Below are 16,835 nucleotides of genomic sequence, written 5' to 3'. Positions count from 1 at the left end.
CGAACAGCGATATTACCCACCGAAATTATTTAAAAAAATCGCATTCTGCCAAGCCTTGTTATAGCCATCCACATTCACCAGAGGAATCATGTTAGAAACCTGGACAGCAAGAAAATATGTGTCTAGTGCCGGTACAAATAGGAATCCAGGCAAGCGTAGAATCTTCTGCTTCTCTACTGCCCCTATGAGCTCTAATGTCTTTTGCTTTGCGTGCGGGCGGATTCCCCTCTCACTGGTGTAAATGAGGAGCGACTCCGCTGAAGCCGATGGGGTAAGTGCAAGGTGGGGTTTTGCCACTTGGAGTGACCCTAATTTTTGCCCTTCCCCCAAACTTGCTCAAGCGCCTTTTGTTTTCCTATTGGGCAACTGCTGCCGCCCCCACCCAGCCAGCACTGGTGCTTTCCTGTTGATGGCACCCAAGCAGATTGTACCAAGAGTCCCTATCTGTTCTGCAGTACATAGCTATGCCTCTACCGGGGGGGGTATTTTCTATGGGGGTCCTCGGGTGCTTCCCGGCTTGAAAACCTGACTGCGCTGAGCTGGGAGATGGTGCAATAACAAATGTGCAGAGAGATGATGAAATGATCATTCCCTTCAGATGTTGGCTGTGCTAAGAGAGAGACAGACAGAGACTGCAAGCTCAGCAGCACACAGAGAACATGGGTCATCTCTTACCCAAAGATGCCTCTTCCTCTGGACTTAGAGATATGGCCTCGTGAGCCGGCTGCTCGTACAGACGGAACTGGTAGCGATGGTACCCGCTCTGGGATGGAGGTGTGGGGCGGCCGTAGTCTGCACAGAGAAAACACAGTGGATGAGGCTAGTGCCTGGCCCAAATTCCATCCCCATAATCACATACCCTAGGTGTGTATGGAACAATTTATTTGTAGTGGGCATTTTCAAGGGAAAAAAATCTCCCCACACTCCATTACCCTCTTTGCTCCTCGCTTCCAGTAACTTCGCAGCCAGGGACTGTATTCCGCCCTATCCCTGTGCTTTGCATGAGCTGTTGCACTATTGATCCCAGACTGCAGCTTCGAGCCGTTTTTGTGGCTTCCCCCTGCCTTGTCCAGGAGCTCAGGGAGCTCCTTGGAGGTGAGTGCTTGGCGCCGCTCAGCGCGAATGGACTCTGCAGGCCTGTGCAAAGGGACCCAGCGCAGCACTGCATGCATCAAAATGGCTCTGACATTAGAGAAGAGGATAGGGCTACTCTATTTCTCCACAGCCATGAGCCAAGCAAGGCTTTGAGGCCCGGCCCCAGGGCCGAGGGTTAGTATGGAGTGGGGCAGGGCAGTTACCACCCTGCTGGGGTTTTCAGGTGAGCATGTTGTTACAAAGAGAGCTGAAGAAATTCAGTACAATCTCAGGTGTCTCCCTGCCAAGACACATCGTATGTGTCCCCTGTGCCCCATCCTCTCCCCTCACGCCTTCCTTCTCCCAGCCCTCCCACTCTCTTTATCTTTCACCTGCCTGGCCCCTTGCCATCTGCTTGCAAGCACATTCTTGTTTCCCCTCCAATGAAACAACCTCCCATTCGACCCCACCTGCTTCTCCAGCCCCCGCCCTAGCTCCAAAGCTCTCGAGCACTCTGCCTGCGCCTAGTGCCTGGACTGCCTCTGCCCAGACCTCCCTGTATCCCCTCAAACTCCTTCCCCTGCCCCTGAAGGCATCACATTCAAGCTCCTCACCTGCACACACTCTTGCCCTAACCCCACATTTTGGCTCCCAGCCCGTCTGCTCTCCATCCCCATCCCCAGCTGTGCATATTCTTCTACGCTGCCCACTACTCCCCAGAGCAGCCTCCTCTGTCCCATGATCCTGCTTCTCACCCCTGCTCTCTTGCCCCATCCTCTCATAGATTGCAAGGGCCAGAAGGGACTAGTGTGATCATCTAGTCTGACCTCATCCTGCCTGTGTTTGATTGTAAACTCCCTGGGTTAGGAGCCACGTTTTAATCTGTACAGTGTGGAATGCTGTGAATCCCTATGGCCCCTGGTAAATTCTAATCTCTTACTCTCTGCACAACAAACCTTAACTCTCACTCTTTCTTTGTTGGACCCGACTATCCTACAGATTCTCCTGCAGTGATCAGGGTTTTGATTCTACAGACAGAGGCAGGATAGTGCAAGGAACAGTCAACATTTTGAAATCCTCATACACCAAACCTCAGAGGAAAAGGAAAGTTTTACAGTCAAGTTGGGGACTTTTGTCTGTTTAGACTGTAGACTCCTTTGGGCAGAGACTGTCGCTTATTATGCTTTTACGTAATGCCTAGCACAATGGGGTCCCTAGGTAATAGCGTAACACAAAAAATGACTAACACCCACAGGCCGAGTTGGATTAAAGGTATCAGAGAAGGCCAGCCAAGATGTGAGAAACAAGCGGACAAGTTGGGGACTATGCCTGCTTTCTTCTCTTGAAATCCAGCTGCAGGAGCTGGGTCATCCGACAGGCCAGCTGCTGATGGCTATGAAAACACCACCATCAAATCCCCTGTTCCACAAAAATCGAGGTTTCCTCCTAACATGATGGTGATTTATATGCTACCCCGGTGCCCCTCCCACATGTTGTTAAATATTAGCTTGTATTTTTAATAAAACACGCTGCTCTCCCAATCAGTAGGCCACGCTTAGCACTGTGCGGGATTGTTTGCTAAGCAAGGCAGGGCAACTCCTGAAAAAGCAGGGGAATGGCACAACATAAGAACGGCCACACTGGGTCAGACCAAAGGTCCATCTTGCCCGGTATCCTGTCTTCCAACAGTGGTCAATGCCAGGTGCCCCAGAGGGAATGAACAGAACAGGTAATGATCAAGTGATCCATCCTCTGTCGCCCATTCCAAGCTTCTGACAGACACAGTCTAGGGACACCATCCCTGCTCATCCCGGCTAATAGCCATTGATGGACCTATCCTCCATGAACTTATGTAGTTCTTTTTTGAAGGTCTGCATAGGCTGAATGGCTTGAATTCTAGTTTTCCAGCAAGAGAAGCAGCCTCACACCCTGTTCTCATACATCAGGGCATTAGCTGATTGCTCAGTTGGGCTCAGGCAGGAACATCGCCCTGTGTCCATGTACACCACCGCACACTTGGCCAGCTTTTTATTGTCATCGCTGATGTTCCCTCCAGTACAGCTGTGTGGGAAACGGGTTTCCCATCCCTCAAATATTTCAGGTTCAAAACTTTTTCCCTATCTCAAATCAGGGCAAAAAGATGAACTCTCAAAAATATTCATGCGCCAACATTTTTTTCCAGTTTGGGTCAATGGGAACTTTGTTTTGATAATTTTGAAACATTTGGTTTTGATTTGATTTTGATTCCCTTTTTTTAGTTCAATTAGATTCGGTTTGGAAACAAAGTCATTTCAAATCAGAAATTTGATTTTTTTTTGTTTTGAAAATGTCAGTGCAAGATGTTTTAACAGTTCCAAAAATTCCTTTTTTCAACTTTTTTTCGAGTTGGGAGATTCATCCAATTGGAACCTGGTTCATGAAGTTTCAATTTTGACAAATCGGCATTTTTGACCAAAAACCGATTCAGGGAAAAATTCCTGACCAGCTCTACCTTCAAGCAACATGCTGTGGTTTTGGTAGGAGGAAGTGTGATATAATTGTAACCTGATCCTGGGTGGAAAAATCATCTCCTTGCTAGAGAAGAGTCTTAGCTACAAATATTGGATCTGGGGCCCTGTCCAAACTTGCCCAGAGTTCAGGGAGGTTTGGATCCAATGATCTAGCTCAGGCCTTTGTACTATAGGAAACCTGCAGGTATAGAACATGTGTCACCAAAGGGAGTCTAATGACATGCAAAGTGATTATGTACGCAGATGTTCCATAACTGTTAAACTCTAAACTTGGCTGAAAGGAGCATTTATATTTGTTTCAGGAAAGGAGGATGTAACGCGAAGGGATGAAAGGTGGAAATTCCTCCAGGACCTGATCAAATTAAGTCATCTGAGCAAGAGAAAGCCACCACGGCCACCTCCTCAGAGCATTAGAAAAAATTAAAAACAAAGGATCTCCTTTACTTCTCACCACTGTTAATGCTGCTAAGTCGCTTTCTGCATTTCGCTCTGCTTAGGAAGTGAGACAAAGCCAGTCAGTTTAACTTTGGGCCTGACCCTGCAAACTCTGGCTACGGGGGTGCAGTGGTATTGACTTACTCCTGCTTTGCAAGGCAGCACCCTTCACAGTCAGGGTTTTCAGCACCCACCGTCAGGGTCAGATTTTCACAAGAGCTCAGAACGTTGGGTGCTAAGCACTTTGGATAGTCTGGCTGGAAGTGTCACAAGGGGAGCAGTTGGCTGCTGAAAATCGGACCTTGCCTTTCTAGTTACCTTCACTCTTTGGTCCTTGCTGCACTAGCCAGCAGCTGCCAGGTTGGGGTTCCCAATACCTCAGTGGAAGGTTGAAATACGAAAAGACGGTAATGGTATTTTCTAAAGAAATAATCAAACACACTGCTATCCACAGCAGCTTTTGGAAAATCTCTTTTTCAAACTACCCCATAGCTACTAGACAATATCCCTTTAACCAGAGACTTATTGGGCCAAATTCCTCCCTGCTGTAACATCATTCGAATTAATCAAGCTACCCCAGGGTTGAATGTGGCCCATTTTGCATTGCAAGTCCTCATTCCCATATACCATCTGCCTATAAAGAAACCACTGGGGCCCACCTTCTTCCAAACAGCTCCTGTGTTTGCTTTAAGTGGACTGGATTTCTTCCACTGACTGGGTATTTTAACACCATTTGCTCCTCTGGATGAGTTCTCTTTCAGCCAGTTTACTGTTCAACATTTCTCTGCTGCTGTCCAGGTGTGCAATAAAGTGTCTTTGCATCTCCCAGCCTGCGTGTGGCGGATTGTCATTTCCTTATGATCTTAACTCCCAAAAGAGCAATGCAAGGTATGGAATTGGTTGCAGGGATGGGAAATACTGGGGCTTTAAAATAAACTATTAAGGATAATTGATTTTAAGGGACTCCTTGTTCAGACAGCACCCAGAGAGAAATCTCATTCATGGAAAGGCCATGGCTTGTATTCTCTGCTGCCCTGCACCTTAGGCAGTCGTTGGTGTAGTGTTACTAAGTCAGATTGGTGGTGACTTACACCCTTGCTGTACTCTACGCTGGTGTAAATGACTACATAACGTACAAAGAGAAGCAGGCCCCATGTGTTCTACTCCCTCTACCCTGGTAGAATCCAGCCTGCTCCTTGCCAGGTGGAAGAGATGTCTGCTACTTAGAATCATAGAAATGTCGGGCTAGAAAGGACCTTGAGAAGTCATCAAACCCAGCCCCCTGCGCTGAGGCAGGAACAAATAAATCTAGACCATCCCTGACAGGTGTTTGTCCAATCTGTTCTTAAAACTCCCAATGACGGGGATTCCACAACCTCTCTTGGAAGCCTGTTCCGTGTCATGCAAGCAAGAGGCTGGCAGTGAAGGTCTCATCGGAGAGATGAATCAGGGGGCTAATTACAGCTGCTTGTTAGTTTGCACCATTTGTAGCTCATGCACAAATTAAGAGAGAGAGATTTGGGGACATTCCACCTACAGTGAATAATCTAAGAAGCCAGGCGGGGGAGGAGGTGGAGGACAGTGGGGGGTGCTTCAGCTGGCTTGCTCTGGGGTTGAAAAAGTTTGCAATGCTTTAAACACCTCCTCATTTTCCTGTATCAGCTAAACAAGAGATCGATATCAAAGAGAAACCTGTTGTCTGGTTAGAATGTGAAACAGTTCCTCCTCGCTGCATTTCCGGTGCTGAGGCCAAGGCTGTCGGTGCTCTGAAAGCCTGCAGCTGGGGGAATCCCTCGCTATTTACATCTTTCCATGTGTTTACTGAATGCAAATCAAAATGTGTGCGCAGGGGGGTTATTTTAAATGTTCTTTGCAAACCTCTTTTCCCCTTGAAGTGGAATGTGATTCCGAAATTCCGAAGCGGGGGATCTGCAAAGGCCATGGCTACCTGCAGTTATGATCTGACACCATCCGTGTTGATAGACTAATGGCCTCTGATTGGGGCCCAGATCCTGATGCTCTTACTCCTGTTGGTGAGCGCCTTAGTACGGCACCCAGATACTGCGGTGATAGGTGGCAGCTGCCTCCCTCACAGCCAGGGAGGGTTGCACAGAATTCCCTTTGGACCCATCAGAAGCTTCCCTGGTTAAGCAAAACCCAGGCACTGAGCTTGTTGCCCTCCCCATCCTCTTAGACCCAGGAAGAAAGAGATCACAAATGAACTGGAGCCCAGCTCTCCCAATGGCAGTGGAAGTCAGTGACCCTAAGCCATCCCTTTGCACGCCGTGCTAATAGAAGTTTAGTAACATGGGCCAGAGGTCTTGGGACAGTCAGACGGGTCGGGTTGGTGCAGCCCCAGCTCACCTGTTAGCACGTGGCCTTTCAGTTTTCCAGCCCGCAGGTCTGTGCCCTGCAATGACAGAAAGGATTCGGTTAACGCACAGGACACCAGAATATGCAGTCACTCACCGGACCTAATTATTTGCATTGCCGTGGGGCCTAGGGACACCAGTCAAGGATCAGGCCCCCGCTGTGCTAGGCACTGTACAGACGGTCAATAAAAAGACAGTCTCTGCCCCACAGAGCTCACAGTCTGGGTTCTGAGAAGAGACAGCAGGTGGATGAGCCAAACAGGTGGGGATGGGGGTGGGAGTGACCATAGCAAGTTTTGAGACAGGAAGCGGGGCCCCAGCCACTGTCAGACTTACCCATCCAGGGGGAGGGTTTCAAAGGCACAAGGGGCAGTGAGGTGCCCAGCTCCCACTGAAAGTCAGTAAGTGCCTTTGGTACTTTGGGGAACCTGCCCCTGGGCATTTAATGTTAGCACCAATCAGCCTGCTGCAGCCTCACTCGCGGTGCTGCCTCTCAGCATGGAGCACCCCCCAGACAGTGCCTCGCTTGAGTTTAGCTGGAAAGTTTCCTGAGCTGAGTTTGTTTCCTTCATCTTCACCTTCTCCAAACCTCTCCTGACAGGTGTCATTCCTTTCCCTGGGCAAGCAGGGAAGGGTGGGGAGAGAATGTGCCGGGGCCTATATTTTGCTTGTTAATTTGTATTTTAAAAGTGTCAGTGACTTTGTGCACCACAGCCAATGCATTGTAGAGTTCCCCTGAATCACAGGCTGTGCTGTCACTGTGCTCTTGAAGCCAGCACACAGGGACTGTCAGACGGATCACATTGGACCTGTTATCTGGGCCACGGGATGCTGGGAAGGCTACAAAAGCTCTCTCTAAAAGCCCCGACACCATCCTGTGCACAGGTATTCAGGCAAGGGCTAATTAATATCCCTGTGATGGCAGGAAGGTCACAGTGTCTTTGGAAAGCACATAGGCGGGAGTGTCGAGAACGAAGGTGAGGAATCAGAGATGCCTACAAAACCTGACAGGTGCAATTTACAGCTGCAGAGCCGGATCCTCAGCTGGTGTAAACTGTCATGCTCCCATTTAAGTCAATGAAGCCCTGCCAATTTACGCCATCTGAGGTTCTGGCCTATTGAAGACAATGAGGCCCTGCTGATTTGCACCGGCTGGGAATCTGGCCTGCTGTATTCTAATCACCAGCCCACTATGGGTGAATTAAGAATAGATGCAGATTCACCAAAAAGCTTTGGAGCTTCCCAAAGCAATTCCCAGCCCAAGACTCTTTGATTTTCTTCCCCTGATGGATCCAGAGAAGATCTCCCTATCACTTCCTCACTCTTTGATTCCCTAAGGCAATATGTGCTTTACACTCTCCACCAGGAACGTTTGGGGACCAGCCTATAGCATGCTGCCCCTCCACCCCCATGCTGTTCTCATTTGTAGACTAGAATGGATCTATACTGTGTTCGCGGCCTGTGCAAAAACCTTGTCTAAAACTTTAGCATGGTTAGGGGATGCAGGCAGATCCCGGGTAACTGAAATGGAAAGCTGTGATGCAAGCCCTTGTGCATCCTGTGTGATGCGATGCCTGTGGTTATATCCTGGGACAGTCAAGAATGAGCATTTCACAAACCTTGCGAGAGAGCCTAGGACAATTTAGTTATGGTGTCAAGCCTGGCACAATTCAATGCCCTAGCTTGCCTTGATTTTACCACCCAATCACATTCTATCACCTCCTCCTGCTGCTGCACTTATGGAAAATTCTAATAAGGTTTTGTTGAGAACAAAATACAGTTGGGCAGAAATCACATGCTGCAAATCAGCAAACAGCACTAGCAGATGGGGAGAGCCAAGCGTAGCACAAGCCAATGCCGTGCAAACATCCCTCGACAGGTCTGCCGATGGGATGCACCTTACTCCTGACCTGCAGCACCCCCGACTAATCCCCCACTCAGCTCTGCCAGTGCACCCCAGTTTGGAACCGTAATACCCACTGCTATTCTAGTCCTATGCCTCCAACCCAGCTCTGCCAATGTGTATGAATACTCATCTGGAACAGCCCCCGTTATTCCAGTCCTGCCTGCCCACACGCACCCAGCTCTGCCAGTGCTCCTTAGTCTTGACCTGCCCTAGCAGTAATTAATTAGCAATTAAAGGAGCATCAGATAACTGCAGATAGAATGCATCTGACTCCCAGAATTGCTGGATCAAGCTTCAGCCTTTCCAAAAATAATAGAAGCCAGATCTTCATTGAGTCATTTGGTGATGAGAACATCAAGCAAGATTCACATTGCATAGTAAAGTTCATTGTAATGCAAACATCCTCTCAGTTTCTGTGTATTAGCTTTGCAAAGCCCCATGAAATTTTACCAGCCTCAGCACAGAATTTCCTCACCCACCCTTTCCATCACGCTGATGATAAAAGTACTAGTGACTAAGATTTTCAAAAGTGACTAGTGATTGATGGGGCCTGGTTTTCAGAGTACGGGTGCTCAGAACTGAACACCGCCCCTTGGGGGTGTGTCAAGTTCCCCTCCGCCCCTCAAAAACCCAAAACTGAAGCACTTGAAAATCTTGGCCTAATATTTTATTTGCCCATCAAAGGAAAGAAGCGACGTGTGCCAGGCGAAGGCGTGAGGGGAGTTCTGCATGGCTGCGGGGTGCCAATGCATGGAGCAGTGTATCTAGCGAGAACAATGCTCTAACATTCTCTGATGGCAGGAGTGTCCCCCCCCACACAGTGTCTTTGGGAATTCTGACCCCACCTGGATGAATTTCACTTCTTAGATAACTCTTATCTCACCCTCTCTTCCAAATCCAGGCAAGAACGTGGGGCGGGGGGGGGGGGGGGGATTTAAAGGACTGTGCTGAGCATTCCATGGGAATTCTGATTTTTTTTTGTTTTTAATGCGCTGACCTGCCATTAAAAGCTCTGATGCTTGATTTAAGTGAACTATGGCCAACTTCAGGAAGGACTTAGCCTCTCTGACTCAGCAGACTGCTCAAGTGAGGCCATATGGAGCTATCCACACAGTCAGGACACAGGATACTTGTGCTGTTTTGCCCGAAGGCAAAGCAGGGAAAGCTGTCATTGGTGGCAGTTGCCTGGGGCTGGGCAGGTCACCCTGACAGCGTGGGTCCCACCTAGGCAGCGATTCCTTAAGGGCTGAATGGAGCAGCAGCATTACACTGAACAAATAAATGCTAGTAGCTAAGGATATATAATGGGATACGTTTGGAGCTGAAACCAATTCTAGGACCACACTCAAAACTTGACCCCTCTGAGTTCAGAGTTGGGACACCCTCCAACCACCATTAGTGAGGTGTCTTCAATGCCAGGAATTGAGGCCCTTTATGTTTCGGAAGAGGGTTGGTCTTTTGACTGCAGCACATGGGACTGGGAGCGAGGGGAGCAGCGTTCTGCTCCTGCATCTGCCACAGCTTGTTGTGTGAATCCAAGCCAGCCTCCTCCCTCTCTGCGCTGTGGTGCTTCCCTGTCTGTAAAATGAGGACAATATGGGCTGCCTGGCCAGTGCAGGATCCCAGGTGTGGTGGAATCTGGCCACGTCCTGACGTACCCTGGATTTGAGGATCAGGCTCCTATTGAGAAGGGAGAAGAGGAAAAGCCCGGTGGGGCTGGGGCTAGCGGGGCGGGGAAGAGCACTTTACAATAGCTGTTTGTTATAAAAGAGGCAGAGAGAAGGCAAGATTTAAAAGCAAAGGAGCAAATGCTGCTTTTCGTTACGCCAGCGTCCAATCGGCGTGAGTCATCCAAGTTGCTCTGGGTTTGCAGCAGTGTGATGGGGGGCAGAATCTAGCCCGGGGGCTCTCATGCCAGCTTGGAGTAAAGGATGCTGCTCCTGGCACCTCCGAGGGATTCTGGGCTGCTGATTCATTGGCTGCCTATCCTCATGGAAACAAGCAGCACTGCTCTGCTTGTGGGGAGAGCCTGCCTGGAGTCTCTGGGGAGCCATATCTGCACCTGGGGTCAAACCCAGCCCCACTTGCCCCATGCAGCTTTTATTAGCTGGGCTGTCTGGCTGGATTCCTCGGAGGGACGCCTGCGTGCTTTTGGAGGACGTCGAGAAGGCCAGCTCCAGGCTTTTCAGCTTTTCAGCTCCCACCTCCGCTCCATTGGATGAATGGGGCCCAGCAATGACACAGGCGGCTTCCTTGTTCCTCTTCAATTATTGACTGCAAACTGCCCGCCCACTCTGGAATCCTCGAGGGCCTGGTTGCCAGCTCCTTCTGACCCCGCTGGAGCGTGGGGTCAGCAGCACATTTCTGCGAGCACAGGAGAGATGATTTAATCTCTTCACCCACCTCTTCCCATTTGCTGGGAAGAATCAATCACTTTCTCCCCCCTCCAGGGCAGGCAGAGATGGGAGTCTACCTTCCCACCTGTTCCTAACTTGGAAAGAAGTTCCAGGTGCCTCCTTCTCACTTTGGCACAGAGCGAAGCTGTGGCCAGTTGAAGGCTGCAGCATGAGAGCAGTCAGAGCGTGTCATTCGCTGGTGAGGAAGGTGCGCCTGCCTGCACCACAGGCAGCACCGCCTGAATGCAGTGGGAATCCTTTGATTTTTTCAGTTAACAAAAGGTAATTGACGAAAGGGCACTAACTGTTCCCTGGAGGTACAGTGGCATCCTGCAGAGAGTTGTGCTTCAAGGTGTTGGTTTAGCGCTGTGTCTCCAGTGCATGGAGTGCTCTTGAATGGAAATGATCCCAGCAAAATTACCTAGACAGCTTCGGCTTGATACCCCCCTGCCCTGCTCCTTGTCTTTTTATTTACACCTTGTAAAGTGCTGCGGTTTATTGCACTGATGCACTTTGCACTGATACACTGTAAGGGACTACACGTGGTGCAGCACAACAAAGGACTCGGCCTGCTATCTGGGTAGGAGAAAGAGGTGTCTCGTGGTGGAACAGAAGAGTCCAGCCTCTGAGTTCTATTGTGAATGATGTATGGGGGCAAGTGACTTCATAGCTCTGGGCCTCCATCTGCCCATCTGCAAACCAAGGTTGATGATAATAGGCCAGGTGTGCAAAGCTGGTCTCGTAACCTGAGGACAGATCCATCTGAAGGACAAATTACCCAGCACTGCCGGGGAGAGTGGAAGCCAGAGACAGATGCAGAAATTGAGAGGGAGAGGAGAGAGAAATGAGGTGGTTTGGGAGAGGGAGATGTAGGTGGTCTGGCAAAAGGGAAGAGTTCATGGGGAAGCAGAGGGAAGGACAAACATGGAGGTCCTACTTTGAGAATTCTGGAGGGAAGGGAATGAAGAACATTATTTGCCTAGGAGGCTAGCGCTGCCTATAGCTGGCCCTGACAGTACTATCGGGATTACAAGCTACTGTTCAGTCATCCACCATTCCCATCTGCTTTATAACTCCATGAAGTCTAGTTACCTAATGTGGACATCCAAATTGAAGTGCTTCCTGTACCTCTCAGCTCATTCATTTTCTTGTAATGTTGATCAAAGAGCTCTGTCTCGTCAGAGGAGGAAATCCCCCTCTCCCCCATAAATCCACTGTTACCAATGGAATTACACTGACCCACAGACACTCCTGAGATACCGAGTGAGGATGCGCCACTTTGCCCAATTTCAAACCCATGCGAACATTATGGGTTTGAATGTTTGACAGGCTCAAATATTAGTAGGTTTATGTCCCACCTGAGGGGGAGCTCTGGCCTTGTCTACACTAGAGAAAAATACCATGCTAAGTAATGGCTGATCTCCTTCAGTCCCCGGGACTGCACCTCTGTGCCCACAAACACAGGGGCTCTCGTCGATCCCCCTAGTGCGAAGTAATGCTGCCAGCTGGGGTTGAGGGGTTAAGAAATGACGGAGTCTCAGTCATGCCTGCCTCGATCATTTGAGTGTTGGCATGTGGATGCGTCTCCCCTGCTACAGTGGGGCAATCAGTGGGAAAGGAGCAGAGAAGGAAAGTGCTAAAATAATCCAAGGAGATGGTTAGATTAGGCAGCAGAGAGGAGGAGAAGGAAAGGATGAGGACGAAATAAAAACTATATGCAGCGTCCCCACGTGTGCCAGCTGGGCTTTGTCATAGGCGGGTGCTCAGGGAAGCTCCTCTGCCTTTTGTAAATAGAACAGGCTCCCCCTTAGCTGGGGTGGCACCTGTTAGTTCTCAGTTCAGCAGCCTCTTGGAAAAAACAAAACCTAGTGACCTCATGGATTTACGTTACAGGGACACCGAGGTTCCTGAACTTGCAGTAGTGTTTGGAAATCCCCAAGGCAGTACTAGAGGTTCACCGTGCTTCAAAGGCCTCAGAGTTCATCTCACCACTAATACTGAGCATGGATTGAACCCTGAGCGCCTGCTGCACCAGGGGTGGGACAGAATCAGTCCTGCTGCGGGTTTTTTAAGGCAAATTGGCCCCACGTCTTCTTCACAACCTTCCCTACAGGGTCCTCTGAGACATGAAACTGCTCTCCGGAGAGTGGCCTGCAAACTGGATAGACACAACTCAACTTTGCTCCACTTCCTCAGGGCCTCCACTGCCCAACCTTTGTGAAACCACGTCTGCTGTACAATCTACCATGTCTGTTGCTGGCAGAGCCCTAGCGTGCTTCCCTGAGCAGCCTCTGTGGGGACTGCCTTTCCAAGACAGTATTATAAAACCATGCTACAGGCTGTCACTGGGTGTGCTGGAGCATGCATGTGTGTACATACCTGTGGCTGGGAGCACAAGGTGAGAGCTGGTGGGGAGGGGTTAGTCTTTGATGTGGCCCTCAGGAAACAAAAGTTACCCTGGTTATGGAAGCCCTGCTCGAACTCTGCTGACCACAGGCAGTTTAATCTGCAGGTTCAACACGCACGCCCTGAACCAGAGTTACTCCCCAGCGGCTGCTTGCTCTCAGTGTGGCTACTTTGGCTGAAGTCTGGAGACTTGCTGAGTCAGGGGGTACAATTTTAAGAAGAGTCTCAAGGACTTATAAGCCTAAATCCCATTGGTTTAGGCACTCCTGGGTCCTTTGGCCATATCTCAGGCACAGCCCAGCAGCACGTTCCCGTCGGGCTCCAAACTCCGCCAGAGTTGGGGGGTGTTTAGTTCAGTCCCAGCTGCTTTGTAAAATCTATGTAGCAATCTGCGATGAGCAGGCCCCCCGGAGGCTGTGCTATCACCCTCGCAAAGAACTTTGGAGAGACCTATTTTCCCAGCGCCGGCTGGAACAGCTGAGAGCACGAGAGAGGCGGAGGCGCAGCGCTGAATGGAGATGCGGGGCTCTGGGGCAGCAACGCCACCCGGGATGTGCCAATGTTAGTTTAATAGCTCTGTCTACATGCCGTCTGCTTGGAGGCTACTGAGCTGTAACTGCCCACGGTGTTTCGCGTACAGCCGCACAGCCTCTGTGGATCCCTAGCACAGGGTGAGCTAATGGACACTGATGTGCTGCCATGTTTATTAAATACCCTTTTATGAGAGCATTAATATTTCTTAATGACACCATTTGAGCTTAACGTTCTTTTTTTCTCCCGAGGATGTGGTCTGTGGCTAAGGGGAGAGCTAAAAATTCCTACCCTCCATTCCGCTAAGACCGTGGAGGAGAGGAGCTGGAGGAAATCGGTGATGTTGTTCTGGTGCATATAAACCCCAAAGGGACGCAGCTCGATAAATTACTGTTCGTATGTACTACCTGGGGACCCCAGTCAAGGAAAGTCTGGGGATGTCTTGTGATTAAGGCATTGGAATTGGACTTGGGAGATCTAGGTTCAATTCTTGATTGAAGTCACATAGGGCCAGATTTTCCAAAAAGCTCAGCTCGCTGGGTGCTGGGCTCTCTTGAAAATCTGACCACCAGTGTAAAGAACAGGAGTCGATGGCTGCTGAGTGCTTTGGGAAATTGGGCCCTTGTTTAGGTACTTAAATGGGAACTGAGTCCTTGAAAATCTGGCTCTGATGGGGGGTGCCGAGTCCTTGAAAAACTGTCCCTGAGCTCTTTCCAAAATCTGGCCCTAAATCTCCTTGTGCCTCATTTCCCCACCAGTAGAATGGGGATAAAAATTGTTTCTTAGTCTGTCTTGGCTATTTTGACTGCAAACTTTCTAGACCAGGTACCGTCTCCCCTACCAGCTGTTTGTGCAGCACCGATCACCATGTGTCCCCGATTTCAACTGGGCCTTTCAGGTGTGACAGCAATACAGTAATTGGGGCCTGATGGTGCTCGGTGCTGTACAAACATCCGGCAAAGGAAGAGTTCCGGGCCCAAAGAACTTAATGTTTAATGATAATTCTACTGAAGAAGGGAGGAGGATGCTGTCATAGCACATTTATGGAGCTGTAACCCACTGCAACACCCGAGACGCCTTCTGCAAATGCCAGACGGGATTTGGCTGGAGCTCCTGGACAATATGAATGAATAAAACCCAACACCCTCCCAAGTTTCCGAAACTCCTCTGCATGGCAGGAGACCAGCATGTTGTCCCGAGCGGCTCTTTGCCATGCAGAGGAGTTCGTTACATTGCAGCTCATTCCAGCGCCCTGTCCCGCAAATGGCAGGGGAGCGTTGAGGCTCTGAGGTAGGTCTGCTTGGGCCCTTGGTGCCGTCCGCTCCACATTGAATGAGTCATATTTTGTTTTCCTCTTCATAAATCTTTTCTAGAACATGTCTGATCCCATCTGAGGAAGGGGGAGGAGGGGCTAGGAAGGGGATCGGTGGAGAGAGAAAATTTAAGGCAGGGACTCAGGGTTAGGGAAAGTGGGTGTGGGAATCAACACAATAGCTGGCAGGAGACCAGGACAAACAGATGACTGATTGGACTGAGGTTTGTGAATAAGAACAGGGCTGGCTTGTTATTCACTCCCAGATATAACTCCTTCTCCCTTCCCCCCCTCCACCCTGCCAGAGCCAACAGCTGGAACACTAGTAAACAAGAAGGGTTCTCTGCAAGGAGGGACAGCAGGATGGAGCGCAGCCGCTTGCTCCTGGCATTTGCAGCTGCTTGGCCTGCTAGTCTTTCTGCACTGCAAGGCTCTGAGTTCATGCTGGAGACGCTGGGTGCTGTCCCTACAGTAGGCTGATATGATTAAAGAACAATTAGCAAACTGGTGAAGTTAATCTCCAAACAAACAAGGTGCTTCCTGCGCTGCTCGCTTAGGGCACGCTAGCTCGAAGGGGAGAGGCGGCTTCAGAACTGGCACATGCAGGAGACCAGATTTATTATTCTCCCTCTTTGTTATCTTTATAACGAAGCCAGGATTTATGAATTGGCTCTCACTAACACAGGGGAAAGTCTAAGGAGGGATAAACCAACCTACATGGGCTAAGAACCAAGCCTTCTCCAAACAAACCTTAGGCGTGAAAAGTGCCGTTAAAAGAAAATAATTGCAACTATACAGATGCCTAGCAACATTGTATCTATTTGATTTATCCGTCTCTCCTCCCCACGCCCCAACTCTATGTCCCTTGTCATCTTAGACTGTAAACTGTTTGGGGCAGGGAATGTGTTTACATATGCGTATCACCTAATACAACAGGGGCACTGATCCTGGTTGAGGCCTTTGGCTGCTACTGTAATATAAATATTAAATGGTGGTTGTTTTTTCTCCTGCTGATAATTTTCATTTTTATCCACCTCTGCACTTTCTGCTTCTGGCCCACGAAGCCCTGGAAGCATCACGAGACAAAGCCTGGCCTAGTGATATTTTCAGCCCAAATCTGTTGACTATAAGAGGTCCATTGTAGAGATGGGCAGACCAAAACCCCAGCTCTGAATACTCCAAAACTCTGGAGTTTCAAAATCCAGATGCAGGTTTGGGTTTTATGGCTGGAGCTCATCTCGAGTTGGATAAATCTCAGCATTAGGATGGGAGTCCCAGGCCCCAGCAAGTCGAAACCAGCCATGACGACCCCATTAAAACGGGGTCGCGACCCACTTTGGAGTCCCAACCCACAGTTTGAGAACTGCTGCACTGGATGACACTCCCCATCCAGAGCCAGGAGTCCTGACCCTTGTTCTAACCACAGAACTCCCAACCACCAGCAAAACTATAGCCCCATAACTTCCGGTGGGGTCTGGAAATCATCCGATGCTTTATTCATTTGATTTATACAGTTCATTTAGTGTATCACGCCAGAGGGGAGGGACCAACATCCGGGTTCCAGCTGACCTGGCTCTGCACTGAAAAGCTCTCATTGGCACACTCAAAGCTTTCCAGGGTCTCTTCTCTACCTCTCCCGGGTCTCTCTGAGTTGCGGGTTCTCCCCTCTCAGACCCGGAATCCTTGCCAGCGTCACAGACCATGCCCCTCGCTCAGAGGAGACAATTAAACGGGCACTTTTGCATTGCGGTTGATAACGCTGGATGTGGGAATTGCATACAGATGCTCCGGTCCCTTAGGATGACTTAAACCTAACTGGACACTGAAGAAGGGAGAGGGGGTTGGACAGAGAGAAGAGAAATCTTGGGATGCTAAAGCCACCCTAGGGATTCC

At 49.7% G+C, this 16,835-nt stretch overlaps 1 protein-coding gene across 1 annotated transcript in view; it reads right to left on the bottom strand.

Annotated features, from left to right (window-relative positions):
• PEBP4 (phosphatidylethanolamine binding protein 4) overlaps window positions 1–16,835 on the bottom strand; it is a 226,533-nt gene that overhangs the window by 26,182 nt on the left and 183,516 nt on the right. Inside the window, exons 5-6 of the mRNA XM_065584534.1 lie at window positions 6,384–6,429; window positions 676–792 (exon numbers count right to left, since the gene is read on the bottom strand). Coding sequence (XP_065440606.1) covers window positions 676–792; window positions 6,384–6,429 — 163 coding nt within the window. The remainder of the gene's footprint in view (window positions 1–675; window positions 793–6,383; window positions 6,430–16,835) is intronic.

Source organism: Chrysemys picta, chromosome 2, assembly GCF_011386835.1.
Source record: "Chrysemys picta bellii isolate R12L10 chromosome 2, ASM1138683v2, whole genome shotgun sequence".
Classification (NCBI taxonomy): Eukaryota; Metazoa; Chordata; order Testudines; family Emydidae; genus Chrysemys; species Chrysemys picta.
Note: the sequence above shows the minus strand (reverse complement) of the source record. Positions and strands in the feature narration are given on the sequence as shown.